This window comes from Hibiscus syriacus, unplaced genomic scaffold (assembly GCF_006381635.1).
Source record: "Hibiscus syriacus cultivar Baekdansim isolate YM2019G1 unplaced genomic scaffold, ASM638163v2 tig00109971_pilon, whole genome shotgun sequence".
Lineage (NCBI taxonomy): Eukaryota > Viridiplantae > Streptophyta > Magnoliopsida > Malvales > Malvaceae > Hibiscus > Hibiscus syriacus.
The window spans coordinates 563,100-580,346 of NW_024062542.1; the positions used below are offsets into that span (position 1 = coordinate 563,100).

Sequence of the window (17,247 nt, forward strand, 5' to 3'; positions counted from 1 at the left end):
ATGTTCCTCTAACTTTTCTCAAGAAAGCATTGGTAGGAGTAGAGAACAAGGGCGATCAGCGAAGACGGGAATTGGATAGAAAATAATTTTCATGAGGTTGAACTTGTACTTGAAAAAGATTGGAGATGGATTTAGAGAAAAATATATGTTTGCTAGGGAGAGAGCTGGTGAACAATTAAATGTGCATGCAGAGATTAAAGATTTTGGCTCTAATGAAGATGAAAATGAGCTCGAGTGTGGATGGAAGATGATAGAGACACTGTTTCCCACGTCCGAGAAAATGAGTTGTCCACGCCGGATATCTACCGTTCAACGAGCCGAATCTGTGGGCTCCGGTCGAGCGGCTGCCACGGGAGATAAGGTGAAGAAGAGGAGGAAGACGATCGGCCGTTCGGTCGCTTTTTATAATTTTAAAGAAACTAAAACTTTTTATAAATATAATAATATTTTAAAATTTTTAAACAAAATATAATTTATAAAATCATCTGGTGTCATTTAAAAAAATTGATTCACGGTTATAGTTATCATTGAAATACTTAAAATAATAAAAAAATAATTTAAATATTTAAATAAAAAGTATCCTATAATGTAGTCACTTATTTTTATATTGACCGATTTTTAGTCATAACGTAAAAACGAAAGAGCATGAGCAGCCAATATGAATCTTCCGCGTAACAGACATGAGGGGCAAACTCGGCATCCGAACGAATTTTCCAAATAGCATCTATCTCAAAGTCGTCTAGACGGAAAAAGAAGGAAAATATATAAATTAGCATCCTGACTCGGTTACTCTCACGCAAACTCATTGAGCTGACTAATCCCAATGGAGATAGCCCCCGCGGTTCCGCCTTCTTCTTCCCTGGGCGATGAAATCCCCACTTCTTCCGCAGAGGATGCTATAGCAGACGGCGTAAAGCCTTCGCCATCCACGTCTTCCTCATCATTGGAGAAGGATGAAAAAGCGACGTCATCTACGGCGTCAACGGTGTCGTTGGCCGCGTTGGCTTCGAAATATGGTCCCGATATGGAGGAGGAGGAAGAAGAGGAAGATGTTTGTAGGATCTGCCGGAATCCGGGAGATGCTGGCAATCCGCTTCGATACCCCTGCGCTTGTAGCGGCAGCATAAAATATGTCCACCAGGATTGCCTTCTTCAGTGGATCAATCACAGCAACGCTCGCCAATGCGAGGTTAGGTTTTCTTTTCCTTTTCTTGTAATTCTGGTATAAAATGATAGGAATATTCTTTGAAGGTTATTTTCAGTTAGGGTTTTATGTTTATTTTTAATTGAATTTCACGCTTTGGTGTTTGGATTAGCTGTGATCTTATAATGATTAATAGAAGTGATTAAGAAATGAAGACTAATTTTGGATTTTCTTATAATTCTTCGCTGATCATTTTTATAAGTCTTGGAATTTGAAAAGAACGACATTTTTGTGTTGTATGTGCTACGTGTCTCCAACTCGGCGGTATTTGCAGTTGTATGAGGTGAAAACATGTTTTTTTTATGATTTTCATGGGCTTTTAACGATCCGAGTCCGAGATGTCATTAGCTGCAACTAGCTTCTTTAACTTTGAACTGAATAAATACTGGTGGCAATAAAAATTCTTGTGAAGCAGTCAAGCTTCAGATTTATTATTATTATTATTATAAATGTCTCCATTGCATGATTTAAGATTCCAAGTAAGTGCAGTTAGAGATTTGCCTTGGACTTGAGGTTATGCATGATAAATAGTTATGCCATGTGAATGAATTTCGTAGCTTTTGGGGGAAATTAGCAGTTCTAAAATACTTTATGTTTCAATGTTGCAAGTATGGTTTTCTTAAATTCAGTTTTTGGTATGCAAATTAGTAAACTGACATGTCTGAGCTATTTCTCTACGTCCTCTCCCTATTTCTCTGTTTATGTCTCATACTACTCTCCCTTTCCTCGCATTCTTTTTTCTTTAAATTCATGCTTAAAAAATCTTATTGTTCATGTGGTTCCCCCCCTGTTAATTCTCTCTCTATATATACATACACACACACATGCCTCAACAAGTAGATTTGCTCTGTGATTATAATGCTTTAACTTGACTTGCTTTGCAGGTTTGCAAGCATGCGTTTTCTTTCTCCCCTGTGTATGCTGAGAATGCCCCAGCAAGGCTTCCTTTTCAGGAGTTTGTTGTTGGGATGACAATGAAAGCTTGTCATGTTATGCAGTTCTTTTTGCGTCTTAGTTTTGTGCTTTCTGTCTGGCTTCTCATAATACCTTTCATTACCTTTTGGATATGGCGGTTGGCATTCGTCAGGAGTTTTGGCGAAGCTCAGAGATTATTATTAAGCCATGCTTCTACCACAATCATTCTTACTGGTTGTTTGCATGGATTCCTACTTTCTGCTAGCATTGTGTTTATTTTTCTTGGAGCAACTTCTTTGAGGGATTATTTTCGACATTTGCGAGAGCTTGGAGGACAAGATGCTGATAGAGAAGATGAAGGGGATATGAATGGTGCTCGTGTTGCTAGGCGACCCCCTGGACAAGCTAATTGGAATTTTGCCGCTGATGGTAATGGTGAAGATGCTGTTGGAGCACAAGGTGTTGGTGGAGATGGTCAAATGATCAGAAGGAATGCTGAAAATGTGGCAGCTCGTTTGGAAATGCATGCAGCTCGTCTTGAAGCTCATGTTGAACACATGTTTGATGGTCTGGAAGATGCTGATGCTGCTGAGGATGTACCTTTTGATGAGCTTGTTGGCATGCAGGGTCCTGTTTTTCATTTGGTTGAGAATGCATTCACCGTAAGTTTCTTCAGTTGTTTTAATTTTACTATTTATGCTTATCTTCCAATTGGTATTCTTTTACTAATGTTATTTAAGCGCTTGACTTGCCTTTTGGTTGGGGATTTTCTTGGGAACCTTTAGGTGATGAGACTAGCTTATCAATATATCAGCCTCAAAAACAAAGGGTGATTTGTCTGTTTGCATTTGTTTGTATATGGCTTAGGCCATTGATGCTAATTTGGAATTTGAGAACTTAAAGTTTAGCACTCTGTTGCATGACAAACTTGATATACTTTCAGTGGAGGAAATTTTTCATGAATCATTTACCTTGTTAATGAGCGTTATACTTGACTTTTTTTTATTGTTCCTTTAAATGTTTGCACTTCCAAAATACAGACAATAGACTGCAGTATGTGGTTTTATCATTCTCTGCATGACTTTGCATCCGGTTTTAATCTTATAATTCTATTGTTGTTTTGTTTATTTGTTACTACTTATGGATCTTCACTGTGTAGACTTCAATTGTCAAAGACATGCTAATGCTTTTTTTTTCCTTCTTTAAATCTATTCTTGTTACAGCTTTTTGAAATTGTGACAATCTGTAATATAGTATGTGCTAAGAAAAGAAACTAAACACAAATTTTTAGCCCCCCCCCCCCAATTTAACACTATTCTGCCATCATTTGATGATTTGTTCCTGCAGGTTCTAGCCAGCAATATGGTATTCCTTAGCGTTGTGATTTATATGCCTTTTACACTTGGCCGCCTTATTCTCCTTTATGTATCTTGGCTTTTCTCTTCTGCAAGTGGTCCAGTGTTGTCAGCAGTCATGCCAGTGATAGACACTACCCTTTCCTTAGCAAATATCTCATTGAAGAATGCATTAACTGCAGTTACAAATTTGACACCTGAAGGCCAAGGCAATAGCATACTTGGTCAAGTTGCAGAAATCTTGAATGCAAACTCTAGTGCAGTAGGTGAAATTTCAAGCAACACAAGCGCACCATTTTCAGCAGATGTCTTGAAAGGAGCAAGTATTGGAGCATCAAGGTTGTCTGATGTTACAACTCTTGTTGTTGGATATATGTTTATATTCTCTTTAGTCTTCTTCTACCTGGGTGTTGTCACCTTGATTAGGTACACTAGGGGCGAGCCTTTGACAATGGGGAGGTTGTATGGAATTGCTTCGATAGTTGAGACAATTCCATCCCTGTTCAGGAAATTCCTGGCGGCAATGAGGCATTTGATGACAATGATTAAAGTTGCTTTCCTCCTTGTAATTGAGCTTGGGGCTTTTCCTTTGATGTGTGGATGGTGGCTAGATGTATGCACTATAAGGATGTTTGGGAAATCAATGTCTCAAAGGCTTCAGTTCTTCTCATTCTCACCTTTAGCTAGTTCATTGGTTCATTGGGTTGTTGGAATTGTGTACATGCTACAAATAAGCATCTTTGTCAGCCTTCTTCGAGGGGTAATCCTCTTTCTTATCCTATATAATACAAATGTTTACTTTAAGATGTTATGTCATGAGTCTGATAATATAATTTTTGTTATGGACAGGTTTTACGCAATGGTGTTCTATACTTCCTACGAGACCCAGCTGATCCAAACTACAATCCCTTTCGTGATTTAATTGATGATCCTGTAAACAAGCATGCTCGGAGAGTCTTGTTATCAGTTGCAGTTTATGGAAGTTTGATTGTAATGCTGGTATTCTTGCCAGTCCAGCTTGCTATGAAGATAGCACCATTTATTTTCCCACTTGATATATCGTAAGGATGGCACATAACTTTTCTCATCGACTCACTTATGTATGCTTCTTGTTAGCTTACATTTAAATGATTTCCTTGTTACAGGGTTTCTGACCCATTTACTGAGATCCCAGCTGATATGCTTCTCTTTCAAATATGCATTCCATTTGCCATTAAGCATTTTAAATTGCGGACAACAATCAAGTCTCTTCTCCACTATTGGTTTACTACCGTTGGCAGAGCATTAGGCTTAACAGAGTTTTTACTTCCCAGACCTGAGGAGAATGGTGGCCAGGAAAATGCCAATGTGGTACCCGGTCAACAGGATAGACCACAAGTTGTGCAACTAGGTGGACAGGAACAGGCCATGGTTGCATTTGTTGCTGATGATGATCCAAATAGAGGTCTTCTCGCATCAGGGAATTCTAATGTCGTGGAGGAGCTTGATGGGGATGAACGAACTGATTCAGAGTAAGTTATGTGGTGCTTTTTAAAGATCTGATTTACATTAAGGTCTGAAAATATTCAGCTTTGCTTATGGTTTATTTTCATGTAGTTTTGCTCAGTGATTCGACTTTATAAAGATCATTTGCTCATTGAATTTGCACTTACAAGGAAGTTATTCTAGGGTTAGATACTGTATAGTGAACAAACTTAGAAAAAAGGTTGTTATTCTTTACTAAATAATTTACAGCCTTTATAGGGTAGTCTAAGTATAAATAAGGAAACAATCCCTAAAAATAAGTAACTCCCTAAGAATTAGAGACTAAGATTAGATCCTACTGTACAAGGGAACTCCTAGGAATAAGGTAAGTAATTTATCCTTAATTTTAGGAATTCCAACACTCACCCTCAAGCTAGAGTGTAGATATTTATCAAACCCAGCTTGCCAATAGTTTCTTCAAACATGTTTATGCTCAAGCTTTTGGTCAACAAGTCTGCAACTTGTTATCTCGTAGGTAGGTAGGTAGGTAACACAAACCTCACCCGAGTTAATTTTTTCTTTGATGAAGTGGCGATCAATTTCCACATGTTTGGTGCGATCGTGGTGAACAGGACTATGTGCTATACTGACAGCTGCCTGGTTGTCACAATGCATTTTTATAGGTCTGGTATAGGACACTTTTAGTTCTCCCAGTAGTCGTATCCAGATTCCTTCGCATATACCATGGGATAGTGCTCAATACCCTGCCTCTACACTGCTGCATGCTACAAAAGACTGTTTTTTAATTCTCCATGTTATGAGATTTACCCAAAACGTAGCTACAGCCACTTGTAGAATGTCTGTCGTTAACACACCTGCCCAGTCTGCATCAGTGTATACTTCTACAATTCGGTTGGCAGTTTTCTTGAAGTGCAGGCCTTTACCCGGAGTCCCTTTGAGATACCTTAATATCCTGTACGCAGCTTCTAGATGTTTCTCCCTTGGAGCGTGCATGTACTGGCTGATAACACTCACACTGAAAGCTATGTCTGGACGAGTGTGAGATAGGTAGATAAGTCTCCCTACTAGTCGTTGATATCTCCCCCTGTCGATATCTTGTCCATCCTGATCAGTTCCCAATTTAAGATTGAATTACATAGGAGTTTCAGCTGGTTTGTAGCCCAACAAACCAACTTCAGAAAGCAGGTCGAGAACATACTTTCTTTGTGAGATGGAAATACCTTCCTTAGACCTTGCTACCTCCATTCCAAGAAAATATCTAAGATTCCCCAAGTTCTTAAGTTCGAATTAAGCACTAAGAAACTCTTTTAGCCTTTTAATTTCGCTTGAATCATCCCCTGTTAATATTATATCGTCCACATAGACAATGAGAATGCGACATTTTCCATTTTTCGAGTGTTTGTAAAACATAGTGTGGTCAGTCTGTCCTTGAATATAGTTTCTACTAGTCATAGCTTTGGCAAATCGGTTGAACCATGCCCTTGAATATTGCTTGTCCATATAAGGACTTCTTTAACTTACACACTTGGCCCTTGCTCTCTTCAAACCCAGGTGGGAAGTCCATCTACACTTCCTCATTTAATTATCCATAGAGGAAAGCATTTTTTATGTCCAATTGGGTCAAGGACCGATCTAAATTGACATTAAGGGATAGGAGAACTCGAATGGTGTTTAGCCTGGCAACTAGTGCAAACGTCTCGTCGTAATCAAGGCCATAGGTTTGAGTAAAGCCCTTAGCCACAAGTCGAGCCTTGTATCAGTCGAGCCTTGTATCAGTCGATACTGCCATCGGGTTTAAATTTTGTAGCGAAGATCCACCTGCATCCTACGGTCTTTTTACCACTTGGTAAATCCGAGACTTCCCACGTTTCATTGTCTTTGATAGTCTTTATTTCTTTCCATCACAACTTGCCTCCACTCAGTTTATTTAAGAGCTTCTTCTATGTTTTTCGGAACTTCTACAGTATCAACATTAGACACATAGGCTTTATAAGACTTAGATAAGTTTCCATAGGACACAAACTGAGAAATAGGGTGTTGAGTGCAGCTCTTTGTTCCCTTTCGAACTGCAATTGGAAGATATATGGATGATGGAGGTGAGATTTTTGTTTCAGAACAGTCCTCTGTTGGGGATGAAATTGGCATTGTTGTTTTAGTTTCAGGAGAATAAAATCGTCTAGAGTATACCCGGAGTTCTGGGGCCTGTTTTTGCTGCCTTCCTGGATCAGGTTGTTGCTGTTCTTTGGTGGTGTGATTGATTATGCTAATTTCTTGCTGCTGCACAGGAAAAACATTCCCTAAATCTGGAATTACAATGGTTGTTGGGTTGTTAGGTTTGTTTGTGATAGTAGAGGTAGGTTCATGAGGTATAATGAGAAGGGTATTAAGGGTCTCATCTTCATTGAGAGTCTCCCCCTGAAGAAGAGATGATGCAAAATATGGTTCATTCTCAAAAAAGATGGCATCCCGAGAGATAAACATTCGGAGTAAGGTTGGTGAGCAACACTTATAGCCCTTTTGTGTGGGGGAATAGCCAATGAAGACACATGTGTGGGCTCGAGGATCAAGTTACTTCGAGTGCTCCTTGTCGAATATCCTTTAACTTTAGCTTGATCTCGAATACTTGGGAGGCGTTTCCCAGATCCGAGTAGTTTTCTTTGATTGCATCCCACATGTCTTTTGTAGTTTTGAAGAAGAGATAGTTGCGACTTATATGGCCTTCCATTGAGTTAATTAGCCAAGCCATTACAATCGAGTTGTTGAGTTCCCAAGTTGCATCTGTTGGGCTGGTCTAGAAATTTCTTCATTGATGTAACCTATTTTGCCACGGCCACGAATTACCATAATGATCGATTGGAACCATTGCATGAAATTTTTTCGATCTAGACGATGATTGGTGATTATGAGGGTAGGAATTAAGGTCACCTTGAGAGGTTCCTTGGTTAAAAGTCCGAGTCATTTGTGAGGTCTCAGTTTCGGATAGAGTTTCATTGTCACCCATGGAAAATGGATTCAACCGGAGAGGTAGTAAAGATTAACGAGAGGGACAAGAAGATAAAAATGAAAGGAGCAAGATCGAATGATTCCTATAGCACTAATGCCATGAACAAACTTAGAAAGAAGGTTGTTATTTTTTACTAAATTGTTTATAGCCTTTATTGAGTAGTCTAAGTATAAATAAGGAAATAATCCCTAAAAATAATAACTCCCTAAGAATTAGAGACTAAGATTAGATCCTACTGTACAAGGGAACTCCTAGGAATAAGGTAAGTAATTTATCCTTAATTTTAGGAATTCCAACACTCACCCTCAAGCTAGAGTGTAGATATTTATCAAACCCAGCTTGCCAATAGTTTCTTCAAACATGTTTATGCTCAAGCTTTTGGTCAACAAGTCTGCAACTTGTTATCTCGTAGGTAGGTAGGTAGGTAACACAAACCTCACCCGAGTTAATTTTTTCTTTGATGAAGTGGCGATCAATTTCCACATGTTTGGTGCGATCGTGGTGAACAGGACTATGTGCTATACTGACAGCTGCCTGGTTGTCACAATGCATTTTTATAGGTCTGGTATAGGACACTTTTAGTTCTCCCAGTAGTCGTATCCAGATTCCTTCGCATATACCATGGGATAGTGCTCAATACCCTGCCTCTACACTGCTGCATGCTACAAAAGACTGTTTTTTAATTCTCCATGTTATGAGATTTACCCAAAACGTAGCTACAGCCACTTGTAGAATGTCTGTCGTTAACAGCACCTGCCCAGTCTGCATCAGTGTATACTTCTACAATTCGGTTGGCAGTTTTCTTGAAGTGCAGGCCTTTACCCGGAGTCCCTTTGAGATACCTTAATATCCTGTACGCAGCTTCTAGATGTTTCTCCCTTGGAGCGTGCATGTACTGGCTGATAACACTCACACTGAAAGCTATGTCTGGACGAGTGTGAGATAGGTAGATAAGTCTCCCTACTAGTCGTTGATATCTCCCCCTGTCGATATCTTGTCCATCCTGATCAGTTCCCAATTTAAGATTGAATTACATAGGAGTTTCAGCTGGTTTGTAGCCCAACAAACCAACTTCAGAAAGCAGGTCGAGAACATACTTTCTTTGTGAGATGGAAATACCTTCCTTAGACCTTGCTACCTCCATTCCAAGAAAATATCTAAGATTCCCCAAGTTCTTAAGTTCGAATTAAGCACTAAGAAACTCTTTTAGCCTTTTAATTTCGCTTGAATCATCCCCTGTTAATATTATATCGTCCACATAGACAATGAGAATGCGACATTTTCCATTTTTCGAGTGTTTGTAAAACATAGTGTGGTCAGTCTGTCCTTGAATATAGTTTCTACTAGTCATAGCTTTGGCAAATCGGTTGAACCATGCCCTTGAAGATTGCTTGTCCATATAAGGACTTCTTTAACTTACACACTTGGCCCTTGCTCTCTTCAAACCCAGGTGGGAAGTCCATCTACACTTCCTCATTTAATTATCCATAGAGGAAAGCATTTTTTATGTCCAATTGGGTCAAGGACCGATCTAAATTGACATTAAGGGATAGGAGAACTCGAATGGTGTTTAGCCTGGCAACTAGTGCAAACGTCTCGTCGTAATCAAGGCCATAGGTTTGAGTAAAGCCCTTAGCCACAAGTCGAGCCTTGTATCAGTCGAGCCTTGTATCAGTCGATACTGCCATCGGGTTTAAATTTTGTAGCGAAGATCCACCTGCATCCTACGGTCTTTTTACCACTTGGTAAATCCGAGACTTCCCACGTTTCATTGTCTTTGATAGTCTTTATTTCTTCCATCACAACTTGCCTCCACTCAGTTTATTTAAGAGCTTCTTCTATGTTTTTCGGAACTTCTACAGTATCAACATTAGACACATAGGCTTTATAAGACTTAGATAAGTTTCCATAGGACACAAACTGAGAAATAGGGTGTTGAGTGCAGCTCTTTGTTCCCTTTCGAACTGCAATTGGAAGATATATGGATGATGGAGGTGAGATTTTTGTTTCAGAACAGTCCTCTGTTGGGGATGAAATTGGCATTGTTGTTTTAGTTTCAGGAGAATAAAATCGTCTAGAGTATACCCGGAGTTCTGGGGCCTGTTTTTGCTGCCTTCCTGGATCAGGTTGTTGCTGTTCTTTGGTGGTGTGATTGATTATGCTAATTTCTTGCTGCTGCACAGGAAAAACATTCCCTAAATCTGGAATTACAATGGTTGTTGGGTTGTTAGGTTTGTTTGTGATAGTAGAGGTAGGTTCATGAGGTATAATGAGAAGGGTATTAAGGGTCTCATCTTCATTGAGAGTCTCCCCCTGAAGAAAAGATGATGCAAAATATGGTTCATTCTCAAAAAAGATGGCATCCCGAGAGATAAACATTCGGAGTAAGGTTGGTGAGCAACACTTATAGCCCTTTTGTGTGGGGGAATAGCCAATGAAGACACATGTGTGGGCTCGAGGATCAAGTTACTTCGAGTGCTCCTTGTCGAATATCCTTTAACTTTAGCTTGATCTCGAATACTTGGGAGGCGTTTCCCAGATCCGAGTAGTTTTCTTTGATTGCATCCCACATGTCTTTTGTAGTTTTGAAGAAGAGATAGTTGCGACTTATATGGCCTTCCATTGAGTTAATTAGCCAAGCCATTACAATCGAGTTGTTGAGTTCCCAAGTTGCATCTGTTGGGCTGGTCTAGAAATTTCTTCATTGATGTAACCTATTTTGCCACGGCCACGAATTACCATAATGATCGATTGGAACCATTGCATGAAAATTTTTTCGATCTAGACGATGATTGGTGATTATGAGGGTAGGAATTAAGGTCACCTTGAGAGGTTCCTTGGTTAAAAGTCCGAGTCATTTGTGAGGTCTCAGTTTCGGATAGAGTTTCATTGTCACCCATGGAAAATGGATTCAATCGGAGAGGTAGTAAAGATTAACGAGAGGGACAAGAAGATAAAAATGAAAGGAGCAAGATCGAATGATTCCTATAGCACTAATGCCATGAACAAACTTAGAAAGAAGGTTGTTATTTTTTACTAAATTGTTTATAGCCTTTATTGAGTAGTCTAAGTATAAATAAGGAAATAATCCCTAAAAATAATAACTCCCTAAGAATTAGAGACTAAGATTAGATCCTACTGTACAAGGGAACTCCTAGGAATAAGGTAAGTAAATTTATCCTTAATTTTAGGAATTCCAACATATAGGTTAAGTGTGGGAGATTTTAACTATATATTTGGTTTAAGCACATTGGAAAAATCTGAATTTTTGTAAATTATTTCTCGAACTTTGATCATATTTTGGGATGAATATTCAAATTATTCTTTATATCTGATTCCTCCAAGTGAATTTTGCTTTGTTTAATTGCAGAACATTGGCTATGTTCTCTGCCTGTTAATGTGCAAATATTAGCATTGATATCAACTCAGTTATTTTCTTCATTGAATAGAGAGTTATCAGAAAAGTTTTGGTGTTTTTGGTTAATAGTGCCTTTTGATGTTTAGCACTTAAGTATGTTAGTTATTGTAGACTCGACATAATTTCTGTTTTGTTCTTTTTCATCTCCTCTTACTACATTTAGTCAAACACAGATTGCTTTGCTTCTAGGTTGCTCCATTTCATTCTGTCTAATTTCATTGATGTATTCTTTAGCAGGTACGGCTTTGTTCTCCGCATTGTTCTCTTGCTGGTGGTCGCCTGGATGACATTGCTAATCTTTAACTCTTCCTTGATAATAGTACCGATATCACTTGGACGAGCTCTTTTCAACGCCATTCCTCTTCTCCCAATAACTCATGGCATTAAGTGCAACGGTAATGTGGTTTGATTTGATCCTCCCACCCCAATGTGTCTTTGTAATTTCAGTGCTAACTGGGTTTTGTTTCGGAATCATAGACCTCTATTCTTTCGTCATTGGTAGCTATTTCATTTGGACTGCCATAGCTGGGGCTAGATACTCCATTGAGCACATTAGAACAAAGAGGGCAGCGGTTATATTTGGTCAAATTTCCAAGTGGAGCACGATAGTCATCAAGAGTTCCATGCTCTTATCAATATGGGTATGTCGTGTGGTATTCCGGTGTAATTAGTTTTCTACTTGTTTCAGGGCCCCAAATATACAACTGAGGAATCTTTATCGGTGTTGTGATACAGATTTTTTTCATTCCTGTTCTTATTGGCCTCCTTTTCGAGCTTTTGGTGATTGTGCCAATGCGGGTTCCTGTAGATGAGAGCCCAGTTTTCCTATTGTACCAGGATTGGGCATTGGGTCTCATTTTTCTTAAGATCTGGACTAGACTGGTAAGTTTTTTTTCTACCACTATTGATTATGTGCAACTGATTTTTTTTGGTGATGTAATTAACCTCGGGTTTTTGCAATGGACACTTATATTTTCTTACTATTTTGTAATGATTAAATTATTCTCCCACGAGATCTGAATTTTTTTTATATGCATAGGTTATGCTGGATCATATGATGCCATTGGTAGACGACAGCTGGCGAGTGAAATTTGAAAGGGTGAGAGAAGATGGATTTTCTAGACTGCAGGGCCTTTGGGTGTTGCGGGAGATCGTATGTCCCATTATAATGAAGCTGCTGACAGCCTTGTGTGTACCGTATGTACTAGCCCGAGGCGTGTTTCCGGTGCTCGGCTACCCATTAGTAATCAATTCAGCCGTCTACCGCTTTGCATGGCTAGGATGCCTTTGCTTCAGCTGCTTGTGCTTTTGTGCGAAGAGATTCCATGTCTGGTTCACAAACCTCCACAATTCTATAAGGGATGACCGATATCTTATAGGTCGTCGACTTCATAATTTTGGGGAGAACTCAGAAGAGAATCAAAGCAAGGCAGGGGGTTGCTCGGAAGCACAGATTTATAATCCACGGGGAACTGCAATAATCCAGCGTGACTGAGAAGATGTGGGATTGAGACTAAGGCGTGCTAATTGAAATGAGGAGGATGATAATATATGTTGGAATGTGCTTCGAAAGCTTGCATGCATTATTGAAAAGATGGTGTAGAACGACGTTGTAGGTAGTGTTTTTGAATGTAGCCAATGCAGTACTGGATTGAGCGTATTTCTTTGTGCATAGAGTACATCAACTTTGCAAATAGGGGTTTGTAGGTTAGAAGATAATGAATCGACAACTTTTGAACTTGACGACACTAATGATCCAATTCAGTAAACCACTAAAATCGGCAGTTTTATATGAGAACAATACCCTTCTTAACCTTTTCTTACTAAAATGTCACAGAAACAATTTTATTTTTATCCAAAATAATTTTACTAAAATGACACCCTTTAGGTAAAAGCATATGCTTATGAGAAAGCGTCTTCCAAAAGACATGCTTTAGTATTATAGTACGTGCCTTTCTCTACGTGGCATTTGCCAAGATCATTTGAATATGTAGCATGTTTTAGTTTTAGAGTACGTGCCTTTCTCTACGTGGCATCTGTCAAGGCCATTTAAATAGATTGTTACGTTGATGTCATAAAAGACTAAAATGAAAAGGAAAAAAAATAATGACCTTAAAATTATATAAATTTTATTAAAAAAACATGTATGATATATATAAAAAATTGATGATTATACAAGTTAGTTAAATGATGACAGACACGTATGCATGTAAACCTTGTCTTCAATCACACAATAAATACATGTATAAAAGATTATATTGAATCACTTTAAATATATATGCAAGCAATATGAGATTTGAAATTATATGATGAAAATCTTACATTATTTATATATGAAATCTTACACGGGAGAAGCCACCCACATAACCTGCTGCATGGACAATTGTGCTACCTCCCAAACACGCCTTGTTTAAGCACAATTTTATCAAAAGGGTATCATTTTAACAAAAAAAATTTATTAAAGTGTCATTTTGATTATAAAAAAGAGGTCTTATTCTGATAAATTAGCCTACAACTAATAATCTAAAAATAAATCAAAATAATCAATCATCCAGTGTTATTATTTGTTCATAAAACAAAATAACAAACTTCAGAATTTATTTATTTAAAATTATGAGTTTGCATACATAAATACCGAAAGATATTATCCATCGCAATGGATCATATGAGTCATGCAAAAGGTTGAACAAGTTCTTCTCATTATGAACTTCTTCTCCTTCTTCAGATGAGTTCTTCTTATTATGAATTCTACCTGGCAATGTTGATCCATCAAGTGATGAATTCAAGCAAAAGGTTGAATAAGTTCTTCTCATTATGAAATTCTTCTTCTTCAGATGAGTTCTTCTCATTGTGAACTCCTTCTGTGGTTGTTTTAAGAAAAACAATCTCGAATGAGATAAAATTTCATGTTTCGAGTGAAACTGTCTCAAGAGAGACAAAGTTTGTTTTAAGAAAAATAATCTCAAGTGAGATAAATTGTTGTTTCGAGGGAAACTTTCTCCAGTGAGAACTAGTTTGTTTTAAGAAAAACAATCTCAAGTGAAATAAATTGTTGTTTCGAGTGAAACTGTCTCAAGCGAGACGCAGTTTGTTTTAAGAAAAACAATCTCAAGTGAGATAAATTGCTATTTCAAGTGAAACTTTCTCCAGCGAGAAACAATTTGTTTTAAGAAAAACAATCTCAAGTGAGATAAATTGCTATTTGAAAACATCCTGCACTGAATGTCTTATGGATGGCCCGTAGGACTTACAAATTTGGGAAATAGTTTACTAAGTAAGAAACTTTGGAAATCATTTTCTTACTATTCAACAATTTCATTTTCAGAAAAAATTAAATGAGAAACTTTGGAAATTGTTTTCTCATTTTTCGAAATAACTTTGTAACATGCCCCACTTTGAAATAATACTTCTTTTGTGGATTGCGACCATCTATTCTTCAGATGTTTGCATGATTTTTGTACTTGAGGCTTGAATTCTACCTTACACTTGTAAGGTATTTTCCATCATGAATCTTCTTTTTTCATATGAAAACTTGTAAAACTTCATGTTTGAATGCAATCAAATGTAGCAATGTAATGCATTTTCTATTATGCAAATGATGTTCTTATGAATGCATGAATGTTGAGCCCTTCATTTGACTTCAAAGTTGCGAACTCGGTCTTCCTTCACTTGATCATTTATTTTTAGGGTTACCTTTGGATATCAGTGTAGCAACTTATGTTATATTTTTGAAGAATCATCTGATCAATCTGCATCTTTATGTCTTCTTTGCTTCATTTAAGTCTCAGAAGAAATGTTTCATTTATGGAACTCTTGTTGTAGTCAGAAATATGACCTTGATGCCCCATTTTTATCTTTAATAACATCGGTTTTCTTCATCTGAACTTTTTTAGAATAACATCGGTTTTCTTCATCTGAACTTTTTTAGAAATCCAATAAAACTTTCATCTAAAAAAAAGAATCTATCAGCTTTGAAGAGAGAATCTATCAGCTTTGAAGAGAGAATATATCATCTTTGAATAGTGTAGATGTAGATGTAGATATGCCTGACTCAGTAAATTAATTAGGAAATCAACGTCTGTTCTAATTTGACTCTTGAAACATATCACAAGGAAGATTTATCCTAATTCCTTTCATGTCTCCACATCTAATTGGATCTCGAACAAAGTCATTCAGACCATATCATTTCAAGATGCTTAACAACAACCTGTCATTCAACCTTAGTTGGCTCCACTAGTTTCTTGTTGTTAAAATTTCAGTTCTCCTTCTATAGAAAGAAATCTTCATCATATCTCACTTTTAACCTTGGGGTTAAAGAAGACAGACTTCATCTTGGATCAATAAATGGAAACCATATGATCACAACATTGGTTTAACACCATAATCACTGGTTCATAAAACATTTGACAACACATTCATCCAGCTGTGGCTTCTGCTCAGATGTTCGTAAAACACTTGACAACACATTCATCATTTCATGTGGCTTCTGCCCAGATTTCTGGTCAGGGAAACTTTTTCATAGTGTTCAAAACTTTTGTATGATGTCACAAGACCACTTGAGAAAAAAACTCAATGGGAGTACAAGTGAGATGTTGGTGTGTTTCATTACCAAAACTGGGTCAAATTCACAAAATATGCTAGTGTCGGATTGAGTAAGAGACACTAACTGATCTTGATATCATCTCGGGCAAGGGCTAGTGTGATACCGATCATGTTTTCTTCCATAATGAGCGTTGTAGGAAGTAGAAACACATCAACTATAGGAGCCATGTACAGAAAGAGGTCCATGGAATTCTTGTTGTTGTAGATGAAACACACATAATAAAATCAAATAGATGAAAATTTAGTTCAGCCTGGCTGGCAATGATAACCCAGTAACAACGGGAATAACAGTAATATAAGTGAGTCGAGCCTCCCTTTTCAATGTCATCGATTAATCAAAAATGTTGTGAAAAATAGCTTCGTAGCCCCAACAGTATGATTGAAACTAACTGCCAGAAACCTCAAAGAAATATGTCCAATCATTACTGACACACAAAAGATCAAATTCAAAGATGATATCTTGAGGAAATGAACCTTGGATCGAATGTTCTGTCTGGGGACCATCTTTATCTTTGCTGAGTAGATATTTGTTCAAACAACATGATCATAATGTAACTGCCTGATGAACGAAGCAATTATGTATAGTCAGCTCGACTGTCACTATTTCACCATTTTCATTCTTCATATCTTTCTATCTCATTGGAAATATTTGTTCAAGTCAATGATTTTTCCATAAGACATGGGCCTTCAGCATGCCCCAACATTTGCTGATAAGAACGTTCAAAATACATCAACATTTCTGATTCTGATTGAAATGGGCTTTCAACATGCCCCAACTTTTTCTTCTTGCTGAGTTAAGCCTCCAAGAATGCTAAAATATTCATATTGCTGTGAGCTTTCAAAATGCCCCAATATTCTATTTCTGGTTGAAATGGGCCTTCAAGATGTCCCAAATCTGTTTATCTTGAATACTCTTATTCTAGTGTCACTAAACAACAGTGTTATCAAGTAACTAGAGGAATTCTCTTCATGTTGTCACAAACTTAAGAAGTGCTCAATTATTCTAACAGAGACGTCTAAGATATGTGCATCTTCAGAATGAGGTGATCATATTCTGGATATGGAGGGGTCTAGTCGGACAGAGTGGTATAAATCGCCTTGGTAATTCATTCCAGGTCGACACAGTGGCTTATCATCTTTCAGTCTTAATAGGCATATTTCCCAGGTACATCAATGTCCTGTCTCTTTTCTCTGGGATCAGTGATGCAGAGGTTGCCTTCTACTGTCTTGGCATACCTTTGAAAATAAATGTGCAAGAACTGAA

The 17,247-nt window shown here is 37.8% G+C and overlaps 1 protein-coding gene across 2 annotated transcripts; it reads left to right on the plus strand.

The window, feature by feature from the left end:
• The first annotated feature begins 750 nt into the window (after window positions 1-750).
• LOC120211218 (probable E3 ubiquitin ligase SUD1) lies at window positions 751-13,041 on the plus strand. 2 transcript variants are annotated; one of them, XM_039209813.1, is made up of 9 exons: window positions 751-1,189; window positions 2,089-2,781; window positions 3,467-4,234; window positions 4,324-4,535; window positions 4,620-4,985; window positions 11,619-11,776; window positions 11,859-12,022; window positions 12,117-12,263; window positions 12,421-13,041. In XM_039209813.1, the coding sequence occupies exons 1-9, from the start codon at window positions 824-826 to the stop codon at window positions 12,874-12,876; spliced, it is 3,330 nt and encodes a 1,109-aa protein (XP_039065744.1). In that variant the 5' UTR covers window positions 751-823; the 3' UTR covers window positions 12,877-13,041. The 2 variants fall into 2 exon arrangements, with proteins under 2 accessions (XP_039065744.1, XP_039065743.1); XM_039209812.1 differs by having other exon boundaries at window positions 824-1,189; window positions 11,616-11,776.
• Window positions 13,042-17,247: the final 4,206 nt, after the last annotated feature.